The sequence below is a fragment of the Myzus persicae genome, unplaced genomic scaffold (genome assembly GCF_001856785.1).
Source record: "Myzus persicae strain clone G006 unplaced genomic scaffold, MPER_G0061.0, whole genome shotgun sequence".
In the NCBI taxonomy this organism is placed as follows: Eukaryota; Metazoa; Arthropoda; class Insecta; order Hemiptera; family Aphididae; genus Myzus; species Myzus persicae.
The window spans coordinates 360,371-379,441 of NW_019101969.1; the positions used below are offsets into that span (position 1 = coordinate 360,371).

The following is a 19,071-nucleotide window of genomic DNA, read 5'->3' on the forward strand; positions in this document are numbered from 1 at the left end:
TTGAAATATGTTGTACATTGTCAACGCACTTTTATCAGACAATCCGTGGTAAGCTTTCATTATAGTGTCTAACAATACAAAACCGTTGTGAACAGTTCGATTTTTACAATGAGAGTATATTATTATTATTTTTCAAATCGAATAATATATATAATTTTGTATTTGTGTTAATACGAAAACATTTTATCATTCAACTATAAGTCTTATATATATCATACAAAAATCATAATGAAGTACTGCAAAAGATTTAAAATAAAAATATAAAAATTGTAAATATAACATACTATTAAGCTACAATATTATGTGGTTTCTTAACAAAAATAATTAATTATTTTGTTGAAAATTACAACACACTGAACACATTTTATGGAGTTCAAAAACTGTCGATAAGTTATCATTTTCATTTTTAGAATATTTTTGTCTTAATATAAGTACGACTGCGATCAAATTCCACATAGAAAACCCGTGAAATGTTCAAATCAATTTTTGAAGCCGTTTTTTTGACAGATTTGAAGAAAAAAAAACGTTATTAAAAAAGGAGATTATTTTGAAAAGCGGCTAAAAGTTTAAACGTTAGATTCAACTTCGGTCGAAGGAAATCTTCGGACACTTCGATGTAAATATACAATTATTAATATTATTATTTGTTATGTTTTTTCTCCACAGCTAGTATGATTGACGAACAATTTTAACAATGTTTGTAAGACATTTCCACTCAAATATTATTGCAGGATTATTATTGAATAGTGTGAGTCAGAGGAGAGATTTGTTAAAGCGAGTCGATTTAAGGGATTTGAAATGGCTCACTCGGCTAGTCCGCCGACTATTGATATTGATGGATAAGTGTGTAGAGAAGCATTGGAAATATGCGGGGAAGACAAATTGTCCTTATCTGAAAGATATGAAGTTTCAAAGTAACAATGTAAAGAACGTTGCAAATAACTGATAGTCTGTGGTTAAGTGATAATTTGGTTTTACTAAAAACTAGTTTTACTATAGTAAACTGCGATAAAAGTATAATTTATTATATTCAAAACATTGGTAGTGTTATATATATGTATATATATATATATATATATATAATAAATTAAAGTTATATGAATAATTTAACGCTACACTAGAAAAAAATGATTAATGTGATCGCTGAAAACACAAGATAATATGTAGCAAATACCTAATAACTAATAAGTAATAACTTATATCAAACGAGATTATCGTAAAAAATCGTTTAATTGAATATTATTGTTGAATTTCATTATGAAAACTTCAGATCATATAGTGTTATCCGATAACACGTGAGCGTATAACTATTGGAGGTATAATAATATATTCACATGACTGTTGATATTTATGCTTCATGAATATGATTACAATTTATGGATTTGGATAAATTTTTGTTTTGAAAATTCGATTGAAATAAAATGCACACATGTATAATAATATTCCTAAATACACGTAATATCATTCTCAAACAATTTAAGTTTTGAACTACGTGCTTGGATCCTAATTTCCAACTATGTATATTTATATTTTGTTACCAAAACTTTATAAACACGTCATACACAGTTATATGCCACTGTACAAATTAGTTTTGTAGAGGACTACTTTGTATTTTGTTGCCTAAATATTTCCAGTACATAGGTTTCATCGTGATGTATCATTATATCGTTTGGTTATCTACGACAGACCTATACTTTCTTCGTGATTAAATAATTTCAGTATACGAAATCCCATATTCCTCGAGCTTACAGATAAGTTTATGCATTAAAATTAACTACCTACTTAATGTGTAATTAGTCTAAAGATTTAATAGATATTTTAAAATTTAACTTAGCTTTTATTCATGTTTAAAAAGTTTGATTCGTTGACGAAATCACGTTCAGTGCGATTTTTGCGTAAAAGAACACAAAATATACCTTCTAAACCTCGAGCGAGCCTCACCCTAGGTACTCCGGCTATGTTTGGTTAAATTTGGGCAGTGGACTCAATGTTGGGACTTATCTAATTGAATTTATCTAGGTAAGTTTTCTAGAATCTAGATAACAATTAATTATATTTTTTTTCATCTAAATAATTTTCAACTTGGTTATATTAGTTTTTATCTAGATACAATTCTAGTTTTCTAAATGTGCCTGTATATTTTATTTTATGGACTACAAACAAATTTGAAAATTCAAAATATTTTTTTTGTTTACATTTTTCCGTATATCTAATATTGCTCGGAAACCAAACAGCTTGGTTAGATTTATTATTATATCATATATTTCAATAATGGATGTTCATTATTAGACTGGATTTGATTAGACATTGTAAACAATAATACTAAAAGATACAAAAATAGCAAGAGCTGCTAACAATAGCAAAAACAACTTCCCCTGCTACCCGCCACCGATAAACGACGGTCTTTATTAGATACCCAATACCCATATCTCAACCTTCATAGAATTCTGTACAAAGTATATGCACAAATTATTAATAATAATTAGTAATTCTTATTAAACCGATTGAACCGAAGAAAATAAATTAACATTCATGTCTACACAAGTATGTATGTACATAAACATAACGATTATAGTTATATATTTATATATTTTATAATATCATATTGGAATTTATTTATTATATTGTTTTCACTAGTCAGTAATCGCTGTGCTCGGTTATTGCCAGTTATGAGTCTTAAACACTACTTAGTAGCCACTATAGTCAATACTGGGTACTCTAATAACACCGAGGCGGAACAAATTAAGGAGATTCCACGCTACTGTTGCCATGAGAATAATACACCTATACGAGTTCCAACATACTAATATTTTAATACTTCAAAATTTTGGAAACATATTTGAATTTATTATGAAGTCTATTTTAAATCTATCTACAGCTAGTGAGCGCTTTTATACATATAGCATTTTATTTCATGCTTATTTTTCTAAATTATATGTATACATATTTTTAAACTTTTATCACTAGATATGGAAAAATAACACTTAAGTATCTGATATTTATCTAGATAAAAAAGAATTTATTTTTACTTTATCTAGATTCTATTTCGTATAATTATCTTATTTTTTATATTAATTAACCCGTGACAACATAGACCATAGGGTGGTTTTAAGTAGGTTTTTAACTGTGGGGGAGGGTACGGTTGGTTTGGAATACATTTATGGGTGGCGAGAATTTGCCACTAAGAACCGGTTGGTCACCCTTCCTGGAACTAATGGCACAGGCTGGTGCTGGCAGTCAGAGCACATTTGCGACTAAAGTCAGGCACCACGCCACACCGCACCACTATTATTACTCTTATCTTTGTCAAGAATGTCTAGATAAACTGCTATAAGTTATCGTTCCTCAACCCTGGTCATGGTTTCCGTATCTTAAATATCTGCATAAACAGTATTGCATCTAAATAGCTGTATTGAAAACGATGTACCTTAGTAAATTATAATAATATATTATGTCAAATACGTAATAAGTCTTGAAACTAATTATATACATATCCTAAAGCCATAATAATGACGCACGTAAGTATGATATTATTCCATGAAAAGCAGCTAGTAGGATTGGTGGTAAATATGTGAAAGTGGTCTAAGTTCAAGTCAAGTTCGTGGTTGAGTCATGAAAAGGTGGTTATAATATTTCAATAAACATCGAGGGCTGAGCGTCAAAAAAATCACACTGTATAGCATAAACTATATTTACATTTCTTGCGATATACATCATAATTGTGTTTTAGCATTATTTCCGTGCAATGTATGCCATTTGTATTACACTATTACGTCGATGTTTACCGTTTATTCTAAGTAAAAATGCTTAAAAATTCACAGATTTCTTAGAAAAAAAAATTCCACGTTTTGAACAAAATAATCAACGTTTATAATAATATTTCAACTGATTACTCGAAGCTCTCAAATTAAATTCACTTAAGGCAAAAAAATATTACATTCCTCGGGGATGCAGAACCAGACAAACTCATATCTGACCGTAATCGTATTTTATGTAACCCAGTACCTTTACCCGGTAGCATAATATTTGTAAACAAATAAAAAAGTTACTTAACCTATATAATATTATTGTGTGTATATTTATATATTGTTTATTGAAATGGTAGGCAAATATAAATGGTATACAATATTAGATGTGATGTATTCATTAGAAATAGTGAAATGTCTTTCGAATTACAATTTACAATCAATCTGGCTGCCATGCAGTTAGTACATAATATAACAATTTAAGATTGTATTATATTAAATCGTGGTACGTATGTAGATAATAATTTTATCATTTTGTAATAAAATTGCATATACAATGCGCCGTCTAGTAATGGTTCGTTATAACGTTTTGTTGTATTCGTGATCATTAGGTATTTATTATATTCGTAATACAGAGAAACCTCTAAATACCAGGTACTCTAGCTGAAATGTTGGCCGCTATTCGAGGATGTCCGATATTCAGAGTGTTCAGTTCGTAGAAAGTTCGTAGTGTGTTCCCAAAAAACGTTCGCTATTTGAAGATGTCAGCTTGGGGAGATTTCACTGTATTTTATGTGCTTTAATACTGTATTACTGTCTACATTTCTTTCAAACAAATTATTCAATATTATAAAGATAATAAAAACTTGATAATTAACTAAATAATCTATGTTTGAACACATTTTTACATTATACATTTTTCATTGCGAAAATCACAAGTTGAGATTGCTTTATGTATTGGGTTTTAGTTAAGCGGAAAATCTATAATGTAATTTATATTATACAAAATAAATAAAATATACACTTATTGTATGTTGATATGACGTCTGGGTGGACGGCACAGTTTGTTCTTATGATACTATAGTGAACTGAATAACCGACAATGCTACAACTATAACCGTTTAATGGTAGTTTTTGTGTCCCTCGTGATACCAAATATAACAATATTTAGGCAATTGTGGTTCTCCCCGAGGGTATTAAACCTCGTGTCCTTGTTGTTTGACAACGTCAAGGCCTTTCAGGAGATTTGTATACCACGAAGGAACCAAAGTATTAAAATGTTATAAGCTATCTACCTACCAATTATTCCTATTTTATATTATACTGGCCGATAGAACTAACTCAATTATTTTATAATATGTCTTAAATATTCAATTTTAACTTTGATGAAAACGTAATATACCTAAGTAAAACGGTTTTAATCACCAGATAATACCAACAATTATTATAATTTACTACCGAGTTAGACTAGCACGATACATGTACACTTTAAAGTGAATTTAACCACCTTATTGAAACCAGCATTTACAAAATAACGATACCACTTATTTCGTTTGGTAGATATTCGGAAATATGCAGTGTCATCGAAAATCGCGGTACTCTGAAATCAGAATGTTTATTTTATAATAATGATTGTAGGAATGAATCAGACATTCTATCGTTATTTTAAAATTCAGCTTACAATATTATCGGTAAATTGCATATTTATTTCAACAATCAATGTATTTTTGTAAAATTGGGTTGTTTTTACTTCTAATAAAATATGCATAATAAATACAACATTTTTTGTGTTAAATACATATATTTTAATTAAATGCTATAGGTATAGCTATCAAAAGAAGCCTTAGAAAAAAATCATAGTGGTTTTGTAACATAATACTATTTATTTAACGATATACGGAACTTTAAATCTGCCCTAACTGTACATTTTAAATAGTTATTATTGATTGTTACCTTCTAAAGTAGTCATTGTGTGCGTTTAAATTCTTTTGAAATGATATTGTTTGTTTTTTTTAACTGGTAAACAAGTATAGGAGAAATTGTTAAATTTAAAAAAAAAATAGCCCCAATATGCTACTATATTATTAAAACATCGACGTAATACACAATTTAAATTTGTCTTGGAACTTGAAAACTAATATTGACTTATCTAGCACTAAGAATCCAAAGTACAAAATCATAAATATTATACTCCAACGTTTGGTATATTTAACGTTCGGCACGTGTGCGCTGGTGAATACTAATGAACGCCGTTGATTTGTATATTTTTATTTTTCATAACATATTTTCAAATTATTTCTCACTAAATATAACATAATAAGCTCATAACACGGATTATTGTGTAAAATATAATAAAATATAATAATTGTAATATAGTATACAGACACTATTTACTATACTATTTCATCGGACATGACCCGTATAATTTCGGAATATAAGGGAAAAGTAAGTCCCTGGTAGAAAATATGCAACACGGTTAGCTTATCTGTTTACAATCAAAATTTTTAAGTTCTGTAGTATGTTTAAATGTTTTTAGAAATGTTATTTTCAATAATTAGAACCAAATTATTTAACACACTTAAGTTGTTTTCTTCAAATATTATCCATGCGTATTTTTTTAGATGAGGCTGAATACATTTTAAACAGAACCGTTCCGATAAATAATTGTACTATAATATTTGTAATGTAATAATGCGTATACGTACATCATTTTTATACAACCAAATAACAATTGCATGATTCAACTAAGTTTTCTAAAGACATATAATAGGGTGTCTCGTATATTCAGAGAGCCATTTTGCCTATAAGACAATAACATTACATTTTATATTCGAAAGACATTTTATTTTTCAGATTTAGCTTCGTTTTCTAGCAAACGCGATGGCCTGTTATTATAGGTTTTGGGGCAATGTTTTCCAATAGATAAAAGCATGACGAAAGCCCGATATAAACGGGTCTCGGCGGACTTCTAAACTAGACTCACCAAAAACAAAGTGTACCGCACACATGGTATTCGAGATTTTCGGTGTGAAAAAATACCAAAATAAGAAAATAATGTATGTCTTCCGTATATATATAATTTCTATCGTATCTCCTCTCGTATCAGAATCCTTATAATATAAAGTTGCCTTGGCGACAGAGATCATATGGATCTTAAAAGCCATACACGCTAACGTTCAGTCAGCAAATAAAAAAATGTTTTTGATTCTCGAAAAATAAAAAAATGTAGTTAAGTGTAAATGAAGAAGTAAAGAAGACTCAAAAGACAAATTTTAAACACGGCAGTACAATAAAATTATTATATTTTATCCTCTTGTCCATATGTGCAGTAGAAATAAGAGTAAACAATTTTAGTTTGCTTGATTTTTACAACACTTCGTTGCGATATAGCACATTCATTCCCAAAATAATTTAATAGTTTTTCGCATAAAAATATAGTTTCAATAAAACGTAGATATTTTTATTTCATTTTTAGAAAAATAACTCTCATCAGGTTCAAAATCTAAGAAACTGACATTGGTACCTATTGCATATTGTATAATACTATAATAACAAGTTAATTAATTAATTATACCTATTTTATTATTTTACACGAGATTTGTATAGTTAATTTACTGAACAATTCACTATATGTTTAACAAAATACGTTTCTTCGTTTTTAAATTTATTGAACAATCGGATATTAAAGAATGTACTAACGCATACAAAGTCAAGGGAGCAAGTTTTTCGACAAAGTTTTTATTTCTTACAAACCATTTTCTTATTGCATATTTGAACCCTAACGTCACACATGTACGATGTGCACATGGTTTTATGGAAAAATTCAGACACTTAATATTATGTGCTAATATAATATTTTAATAATCTATTACATACTATAATATGCTTCATTATTGTGGTGCATAAATATCAATCAAATTTTAAAAATCTTATGAATTAAGAACACGATAGTTCATTTTAAAGTAAAAATTGTATACAAAGTGAAATTATTTTTTTTTTTAATATTTAAGAACTATAGTTTTTAATCAATGGTAAAAATCTTAGAATAATTATTATGATACAATATTTACTAAAATGCTTACTTGATAATCAACATAACTATTATAACTAAACATTTTGAACAAGGATCACAAATTATGATTGTTTTTATGAATTTATTATTATTATTATAATCATGATTCATAACAATATTATGAAAATGGAAAACTTTCCTTACTTGAGACGAATAATTTATTAATGAGCTATATATACACAGTAAAACTGCGGTACTCCGCTAATTATTTTGTTCAAAATAATAATGTTAAGTAAAAATGTGTTTTATTGTTTTGTTATGAAGAATTTTGAATAAGAATAAGCCACAGTATGATTCATTAAATATGTCAAATTATTTTTTTAAACAGGAGTAATGTTTCCGTTACCTCACTCAAAAAAATTAGACAACTAATGAATTACTTTGTAATGTTACAGGATCTCCGAGTCTCACGAAAACGTACTAATTTAAATTGGTGGGGTAATTGAATATATACGCCACTTTTAATTAGCAAATCCTCATGGGACACTCTCGTGTACATCCGCGTCGTACAACATTTGACACTGAAAAAAATATACACATAAACTTACATTGATATCACCTCCACCTCCTCCCACTCAAAGCTATTGGGGAAGTATGTTCGGAATAATAAATTATCACTTTTTTTTTTTTTGATTACTTAAAAATTTTTTTTTACAATTAAAATAAAATGTTGAACTCTGAACGAAAATAGTTATTTTTCTCACTTATTCAAAATATATTTATATTTGAAGAGTGATTCAAACTTTTAAGTAGGTCCATCAATTTGTTTCATTCTATAGTTATTAAAAATTATACAAATACATTCATCGCTCAGAATCTAGAATTAAAGAAAACAACATTTTTTGAAATTATCTTACAGTGTTTTTATTTCCTATCTGAATAAGTACAGTACAGTATTTAAAAGGTATTTGATTTTTAAAAATTAAGTAGTCTTTTTAAATATTTTTTATTTTGCAAACTTATTGTTAACATTTACAAGAGATTAAAATTTCAAAAATATTGTTCAGATTCTTTTCTTATACTTGCCTTAACTCCCCACCCATTCAACAGTTATTTGCAATCGAAACAGCTGAACGTTACAATACATGTCGCATACGTTTTAAGGGAAAACACCATGTCAATAAACTTCTTAACTTTTGTTCATCCCACGCATCTTTGATATCTCAAATTTATAATAAAAGTTATAGATTTAACGTGTCGAAAAATAAGTGGTTGTGTTTATGCATAATCCGATTTGTATTGTACTAAATCATTTAGATAATGTAATGCGTATAATATTTACAAATTGTACAATATTCGTGAAATTAAAATAAACGTTAAAAACCATCACATGCTGAATTAAACTATTTCTTTTGAACACGCCTACTCGATTGTTTTGACATTTAATTTGACCGTGATCAGCAAATATATCAATCAATGATCATCAGCTTAATCCAAAGCAATTAATGGACCTTTGACGCACAATATATACATATATATGTAAGCTGTGTGTGTATGTGTCGGAAACATTACAGTTGCATTAACATCGAATTTCAATCAAAGTGGTTCATCTGCCGACAAACACGTCCGACTATTGTTATTGTGTACCGCGATATTGGCCCGTTACACAAAATAATTTAATAATAATATGATAATCGAATCGAATCGATTAAGCACGAAATAATTTTCTATTCAGACTTAAAAGTTTGAGTTCAAAGTCGTTCGAAACACACACAAATTATGTTCTCATAATATGGTAGTAGTGACGCAAATATGTCTATATTAAATATTTCAAAATAAAAACAAATATTTTCTTTAAACCCATTATGATTTTTGTATTTAACTCTATGAATTATATTTTTTCAAATGCATTAATAAGACTATTTAGTATTTATACAATATCTGTAGCTCATAATTTTCAATGTAATATGCCTACTATCAGACAAATATGTTTTTAGAAACCCACCTTATGACTTATTCAAATATGTATTTTTAATAAATAAAAGGTGGGTATAATAATAATTGCATACCTATAATATATTAAAAGGCTGTGTAATAAAAAATGTATTTGCAAAACCTAAAAAAAATATGCTACAGTATTATTTTTTATCAACATTGGCCAAAAACAACGAAAAATAAATATGAATATTAAAAAAATCTACATAAATATTAATCGTACAACTTGTGTTGTAAAAAAATAATAATGTTATAAACCGCAAAGATAGTAAAAAAAACAAGTGTATTTATAAAACTACAGATTAATACATTTATTTTAATTTTGATTACCACTGGTTCAAAAGCTGTAAAGCCACTTAAGTGGATACATTTTTTAAATGATTTAATGTCATTTAATATAATTTAAGTCTGGCAGAAACTTTTTTATACTTTAACCCTTTGAGGCCCAATGATTACTTTAAGAATCATGTAATATATATATTTTTATTATTTTTTCAACGTTATCAAGCTTATATGTTTATAATCAAAATGATGGGAAATTATATGTTCTTTCTAGTGGTAGTACTGTTTATTGTCATGGTGATTGTTATCATAATGATATTATACATTTTCTAACCGTTATTTGAGATTACTAACACTCACAACATATATGCATTTTTGAACACGACTTATGGTAAGTTCACTTACGTTATTGAATTTAAAAAAAATACTGTACGATAGGCAATTACCTAATAAACATAAATATTATACATTTCAAACAATTGTTAAAGTTTTTGTACTCTAAAAAGTAATGTAAATATGATGACTCCTAAGATTATCATTGGGCAGTAATGTGTTAATAATAATATAATACTATTACTCCATTAATGCCCAATGATAATTTTAGTCGTCATGTAAATTTATTTTGTTGTTAATTTGTTATTATATATTTTTACTTAGTTTATTTAAAAAAAATGCCATTTAAATTAAAAGAGGAAGAGATTGCTGATATTTTAAATGGTGATACTTCAGATATTGAAGAATTTTATGAGGATGATATTAATTTAGACAATTTGGATGAATTATTGATGAATGTAAATGATGTTTATGAAGTTAGTTTTTATTTTATTTAATTTTTGAGAATTATTGTTTTTTTGATGTAATTATTTATTAAAAGTTTATCTTAGGACATAAATGATGTAAATGATGTGACAGAAATAGATGATATTGATGAAATTGTACCTGCTAACAATGTTGAAACAGAAAATGTACAAGAAATAATTCATGAAGTTGCCAATGGGAACAAGACAATAATTACTGAACCGAATTGGATTTCTGAGCAATGGAAGGAACCAGAAACTGATTGGCAAGGTAAATTACCTGATCCACCTGATGAGTTATTATCTCCTCTACAATATTTTAAACTATTTATTGATGATGACATAATAAACAATTTTGTTCAACAAACTAATATTTATTCTACCGAAAAAAGTGGGAAGTGCATTGCTGTCTCTACGTCAGAAATGGAACAATTTTTAGGCATTAATATGTATATGGGTATAGTAAAAATGCCTCATTATCGAATGTTTTGGCAAAACAATAGCCGTTATCCTTTGATTGCAGACAATATGTCCAGAAATCGGTTTGATAACCTCCGTTATTATTTTCATATAAACGACAATGCCAAAATGCTTCCTAGAACTCATGCTGATCATGATAAACTTTTTAAAGTACGTCCTTTTATAACTGCAGTAAAAAATAATATGAGAAAAATTAATTTCGAAGAATTTTCATCAGTTGATGAGATAATAATACCATTTAAAGGACGTACATTTATGAAGCAGTACAACAAAAATAAACCCCACAGGTGGGGGATTAAAATGTTTGCCATAGCTTCTGCAAGTGGACTGGTTCACGATTTTGAAATCTATACTGGTAAAGGTACATTACAACAAGCTGAACAAGGTTTGGGCATAAGTGGAGATGTAGTTTTGAGACTAGTTGATGGCATTCCTAAAAATCAAAATTATAAAGTGGCAATGGACAATTGGTTTAATTCATATCATCTTCAATGTAGATTAAAATTTAGTGGTGTTTTAGGTATAGGTACTGTCCGTAGTAATCGATTGGCAAAATGTAAAATGTGCTCTGATACCATTATGAAAAAACAAGGACGTGGTGTTTTTGATTCAAAAGTTGACACAGTAAATAATATTGTAGTCACAAAATGGTATGATAACAAATTTGTACATATTATATCTAATTATAAAGGTCCTTATCCTACAGATATTGTAAAAAGGTGGTCTGTTGGAGTAAAAAGTAAAATTGATGTAGTGAGACCAGCATCAGTTCTAGAATATAATTCGTTCATGGGTGGAATTGATCTCCATGATATGTTGGTTGAATTGTACCGAATTGACATAAGGGTAAAAAGATTTTATTTAAGAATTGTTTATCATATTATTGATATGTGCACTGTTAATGCATGGCTATTGTATCGCAGACATTGCAAGCAAATGAATATTAAAAAAACATTAAGCTTACTTCAATTTAAAACTGATTTAACTCACGCATTACTTTTATCTGGTAATAAAACACCAAAAAGAGGGAGACCGTCTCTTAATTCAACTATTTCACCATCTACCAAGAAGAAAAGGGTGTTTTCTGCTAGACCTGTTGATGATGTTAGGTATGACAAAATAGATCATTGGCAAATACCTATGGATATTAAACAAAGGTGCAAACTCTGTATCAAAAATTATACTACCACCAAGTGCAATAAATGTAATGTATATTTGTGCTACACCAAAAATCGTATGTGCTTTATGGAATTTCATAAGAAATAAGCATAATGTGATGAAAATATTGTGATCATTTTAAAATGTATGGACTAAGAAAATAAAAAATAATATATATAATAATGTTAGCACTAAAAAAGTTCCAAAAAATGTAATTGTTTTGATTATTATTTTATTCTAAAGACTATTCCTTCGGTTAATTATTAGTTTTTTTAAAAAATATATTTGGACGTGTTATGTTATATTTATGTCTTTTATATAATTTTAAGATATAAGTTTATTTAATGAAGATGTGTACTAAAGATGTAGTAAGCATGTTATGTTAATAAATTGTATTTGTTTTACACAATTTATAAAGAAATTAATTTGTGATATTATCTATGAAGGCTCTAAAGAAAGTTCCTGCAATTAATTATTTTATACCTATTTAAATATATTTTAGGCTTGTACTGTTATCTATTTTGTATAATATTAAAATAAATTTACTTTGTGTTATATTTTGTTTAAATAATAAAGAATTTAAGTGAAAGTTGCAAAACATTAAATACATTTTCTAAAGTCATTATTGTAACCTTAAATTCCCAATGATAACTTTCGGCATCATGTTTTTCCTGGCTAGGAAAATTCATCAAAAATTTTGAAAACATATTTTTCTCTTAATTTAAATGTAATTAAAAATAACTAAGCAAAAAAAAAATTTTTTTTTTTTAAATTCTACTGTTGGGCCTGAAAGGGTTAAGGTACCTAAATACCTACAGTCTAAGTAGTTTTAGGTATAGTCAACAACAGGCATAAAATATATAAACAGTGTAAGTATTAACTGAAATTTGAATTGAAATTTGCTAAGATCTCATCTCAACGAAATGAATAACTATTTATTCACAATGTCTTAACAACATATGAACCACATAAAGTCGCAAAATGTATTAAAAATATTTAAATTCACATACTAAAGAATATTTCAATTTTTTTACAAATGTATATAATCTCTATAACATTAAAAATAAAAAATAAAAATAATTTGTATTTGCATACTGTCAATAAGAAAATGCAATTCTGTATCACATACCTATTGTGTATTTGTATTTATTAAACTCTTCAAATTGTTAGTGAACAACCCGTGAGTATTTTATGGAAGTTACTACGTTAGGATATTATTAAAGTGTACTTTGTAGTAGATTGTGTATTCAAATTATCTTCTACATACTTAATCTTCATGTTCTTTTAGGGTATTTCAACTCCTTTAACGAATGTCAATTATTTTGGTCCGAGTCAGTGTCAATAGCGCCATCTTAGACCTGATGACCGACCATCCCTTTTGGGTTTTCATTAATTTATATGGTATTTCATGCACACCATGCCTTGTTTCATTGTAAATGCACACACATGTCGTATAAAAATGTTACCATCTTAGAAGTATGTATTTGTATAGACATGGGGACCTGTATTATTTTTGGAAACCCGTAATTTTTACTAGTAAACAGATTGAGCACACGGGCATGATGCAAAGACGACACCTGGCATTAATGGACCACCGCTAACCTCGTTCAAAGTCAGTTTTGTTTTTATAATTTATAATAGATTATTAAAAATTTGGAAGTATTCGTAACCTTACAAAAAAAAAGAAAAAAGGAAAGGGTGGGTATACCATTTTTCTGTACAGTAGATGTCAAGTGGGTCACTGTAATGGACACTTTAAATTTGATTTTTTTTTTCATATCATTATATACAGGAAAAACGATTGTGAGGGAAGACCTGTGCGTTAGTCTAGAAAATTTTACATTATAATAATATTGCTATTAGCAATAATTATAGGTAGGTTGGATTCATTTTTACAAAAAACATTGTATTTGCATTCCAATTATTCTAAAATTATCAGGGAATTCCAGGTTACAGTATGAACAACTAATTAGAGACTTCGTATTCAATGTTCAAGGGTAAGCTATAAAAATTGAACATTTTAAGCTAGGTACAAAATAATTTTCATCGTAATTTTGACGAACATTGTCAACATTTGAATTCAAAATCTATAAGAAAAAAGTCGTTCTCATGTATCGTTAATATTTTTAATTATCTAAAATAACAACTTATCAGGAATCTTGTATATATTTTTTAAGCTTTTTGACTGAACGAAGAATTTTTTTAAGAATATAATATTTCAAATTAAATCGAACAATTCAGATTTTCTTAAAAAAGTTTAACTTTGGTAGGTAGTGTCAACGTAGAACTGTTTATCGACATTTATAGAAAAAAAATAAATCGAATCAAACTTTTTCTAACTTAACAAAATACATTAGATACTAAACAATTATTAAAATATAAGGTTAAAACTTTGAAAAAATTCTCATATTTTTCCCCCTGATTATTTCAAATAGTACATTGAATTTTAAATTTTGACCTCTCAAAAGTATATACTAGATCCAATTTTCTTCCAGAAACATCAATCGAAGTTGATGAGCAAAACATTTTTTTTAGTAGAAAAAGTTTTTCCAGACACAAAAAAAACACATCATTGTAAAATCCATACATTCATCGTTACGCTCAGAATCTAAAATGTCAAATATAATTAGGTTTTCTGTAATAATAATATCTTAAAAAACAAAAAACTAAAATGTAAATCTTATGGAAAACATTTTTCTATATCAACATATTAAAAGTCATATTTACGATCTAAAAAAAATGTAGATGCACTTGTACAACCCCAAAATTGTATTTTTTTTTTTTAATAAAGTATTTTTATTTATTTTTATTTATTTAATTTTAATTTCATACATATATACATACATATGAATACTGGGCCCCACTGAGAGAACTCGTGTGGGGGCCCAGGAGTTCAAAGATAACATTACATTTAAATTACAGATATTTTTTTTTTTTTTAAATAAAAAAGAGAGAGAAAAAAAAAAGAAGGTTGTACATTCTTAAAAATATATAATCATATAGCTATCTATTATTTTTAAACTAAAATTAGATAAAAATTGAATATATTGTATTTATAAAGTATTGTAACAGATTATATAATTAATTCGTCATGAGACTCCAACATCCATTGCAAAATTCTTTTTTTAAATAAATTAACTGTAAGGGTTATTATTTCGGATGGTATTTTGTTACATAAATTTATACCGATTACTTCAAAATATCTACTAGTTGTTGTTTTTTTAGTTTTTTTAATTAAAAAATTGTTTTTTGCGTATCTTGTGTTGATACCATGCATTATGGGTTGTAATAAATTATGACTTTTTAAAAAAATTGCTGTTATTTTAAAGTATAGTTTCCTAACAGGGAGTACATTAAACTCTGTATATAAATTTCTTGTTGGATACATACGCTCTTTATTGAGCAGGGACCTAATGATTTGATTTTGACAAATTTGAAGCTGAGATAATGTATTTTCAAAAACGCCACCCCAGCCTAAAAGTATAAATAGTAAATACACATAAATTCATAACCAATATAGCTCCCTCAACCCGCGTAGAGTGTAGCTAAAACTACCTACGTTGTACATTTTTAAAAACCAAGTTATTTATTTGACTACCATAGATTGAAATTTAAATATTTTTTCTAGAAAATGGTGAAAGAAAATGTCCATATCAGCGTACAATTTATAATATCCTGCCGTAAACCGCAGGGTATACATGATGAATACAACAATAGACTGCGGTTACTGGTTAGTATAAAAAATACAGTTAGCGAGATAAAACCAAATGTCATTTAAAAGGGATCCTATAGTACATAAAACTAGTAATACAAAGAGGCATAGACGATTCAAATATTGCATAACTAATGTCGTATCGACGTATCACCAATATGACATAAACTTAATCAATTCAGTTTATTTTAAATTTATTATGATAAGAATTATACTAAATTTAGATATTCAATTTTGATTCAATTTTTATGTCTGTAATCTACAAACTTATTATATTTTACATAAATATTATGAACCTGTTTTATAAAAATAATAATAGTTTAATATTATTATGATAATTAAAAAATATAGTGCATAGTTCAGGTCAATATTTTGGAAAAATGTTAAAGGATATTTAATATCTTTTTAGGACGTATAATATCATGCCATATCCATTATAATATATATACATATAATATACAGTACATTTTTATCTTGTGTAATACCTATACTATATTACGTATTTCGTATACTATATGGTTTTTGGACAGATTTACGACAGGGGTGGTGTGTACTTGTGTCCCAAACTTTATTGGAGACAAGTTAGTTGCACTTAAAAAAAAATTTAAAAAAGCTTTCGACCAGATTGTAAAATCGACAATAAATAACGATCGGCAAAACTATAGAGAAATTCTAACAGAGTTTATACATCGTTTAAGGGGGGAAAAAAAGTTAACATGAGGATAAATTATAAATTATATGTACATAATATAACGTTTTACACATTTACACATCGAATTGTATTCCGTCCCGGATTCATATATGCTCTCATTTGATTCATATGAATGCCCTCTGCGCCGAAAGTACGCCGAAATATTTGATGTGTCTGGATCGGATTTCAGCAGGTTTCGATACATATTATTATATATACACGCGGAATGGGTTACCGGAATTATAAGGATAGAAACAGATGGACATAACTCAGGATATTTTAGACGTACGACAATTTTATTCATATTCTCTGGTAGGGAAATAATAGTTTCAAGTGATAAAAATATTATCCAGCATACATGATGTTCATCTTGTTCGTAGCACGGAGCAAGTCGGTCGAAAAAGTTTGAGTCGACGGGCTGCAACGTAAGACATTCTAAATTGTTGCAGTTTCTGCTCTTATTGTATTTTGTACGTGTGAACACAAGATGACACTCCACCGCTCGTGACTAAGCTTTTCCACCATCGCGGTAACTATAAACGGCATCAACTGACGGATTGAATGAGCTTTTTCAGTCTTTCCCGCTCCTATTTCTCGTCGAGATAAAGCCGTCTATTTTTGGCTCTATTCCCATATGACCCACCCTATATATGGTAATATACATTTATATACACGGCGATTCACAAAGTAAACTATTATATCCTTTAATAATACATTTATTCCCAAATTCTGATCCTTTATTGTACTTACATAAAAATTCCAAAATGTATTATTAATATTGAAAGATAAAAAGATGATTATGCTTGGTAATACACTCTGTATAATGGAGACGAAAATATATAAGTAATACGATAATATCGTTAGTGTGACCGTTTACGTTGACGTCCAGACAATAATGCACTGACCCCTAACGATATATTATAATATACGAACAACACGCAAATATACAGATTGAAACACTCATAATTTGGGTCAATTTTTATGTTAAAAAATATATATCTCAATATTTTTTTAAGTATTTGATGAGTTAGATATTGATGTATTTATAAGGTCAGACTTTGACAAAAAATACTATTTTTACAACTTATTGCAAGTTCTTCAAATTATATTTTTAACACCAGTAATATTTTATATTGATTTCGATATTCACATTTCAATAAACGTGTTATATTATATCAAAATCATCAACAAACTCTTGAACAAAAGCAGTAAATTTAGAATAAAATAAAATAGTACAGTTCATCTTAAATTGAATATTAAAAAGAAAATTTTAAAACGTTAATATTATTTAGAAATTACGAAGAGTGTCACTATTCAAAGGATCACCCTATCTATATTTATAGGATCCTTGTTCCGATTCGAATATTATTGTTTACGGACATTATAAAATACACGCGATATATTATATCCATCGTTGAACCTTGTGCGACTTCACGGTCGTCCCGTCCTGTCGACCCGTGCATGTCTTCCGGGTATTGTCACTGATTCCGGTCAGTGCATTTCCGACGACGCTTGTCACGTCCGGTAGTAAAGGGCGCACATAACCCACCACCACCCCTAGCGAATGACCTTCACGAGTCCGAGTGATTGTTTGGGCACCGGATATATTTGAATTATTTATCTCTCCAATTTTTCACTCGGGAGTCGTGATCCCACATTACAAGTGGTTTATACGGTATTTGAAAAATATATCGTTTTTTAGAGTATAATAATATAAAACAGAATATTTTTTGTATGCGACAAGGGCGTTTTGAACGGGGTCGGGGACAACACATTTGATGTTATCACAGGAGTGCAATTATTATTGGTTAATAGCAAGCTGGATTTCCACAATTTTTTTGAATGTTAAAAAAAAATTATGATGTATGTACATTTCTGATCCGTAAATCAACGGCAAACGAATGGACAAGGGGTACCAATATTTTATTTTGTTTTATATTTTTTTGCTACTATAGAAATAATATTTGCAAACTGAATTATATTATTTGTTCATAGGTAGTAATATAAAATATTACACAAATATTTTTGTTGTTATTAATTTAAATTTTTTAAATTCTTTATATATTTTGAGAGTACGCATTTATACTATATATAATTTTAATGGGCCCAATAAAAAATGAACTGGACATTTGATTCAAAGGTATTTTTCTTCTGATGTTAGTTAAAAATTTAAAAAGTATAGGCGTATTTTTCAAATC

General features: G+C 27.9%; 2 protein-coding genes across 4 annotated transcripts in view; one reads left to right on the forward strand and one right to left on the reverse strand.

Moving 5' to 3' along the window:
• LOC111030872 (monocarboxylate transporter 10) overlaps positions 1-19,071 on the reverse strand; it is a 342,552-nt gene that overhangs the window by 307,147 nt on the left and 16,334 nt on the right. The window lies entirely within an intron of this gene.
• LOC111030873 (piggyBac transposable element-derived protein 2-like) lies at positions 10,185-12,667 on the forward strand. Of its 3 annotated transcripts, none has more exons than XM_022310578.1 (3): positions 10,185-10,844; positions 10,920-11,103; positions 11,833-12,667. In XM_022310578.1, the coding sequence occupies exons 1-3, from the start codon at positions 10,707-10,709 to the stop codon at positions 12,576-12,578; spliced, it is 1,068 nt and encodes a 355-aa protein (XP_022166270.1). In that variant the 5' UTR covers positions 10,185-10,706; the 3' UTR covers positions 12,579-12,667. The 3 variants fall into 3 exon arrangements, with proteins under 3 accessions (XP_022166270.1, XP_022166268.1, XP_022166269.1); XM_022310576.1 differs by having other exon boundaries at positions 10,185-10,426; positions 10,693-10,844; positions 10,920-12,667; XM_022310577.1 differs by having other exon boundaries at positions 10,920-12,158; positions 12,236-12,373.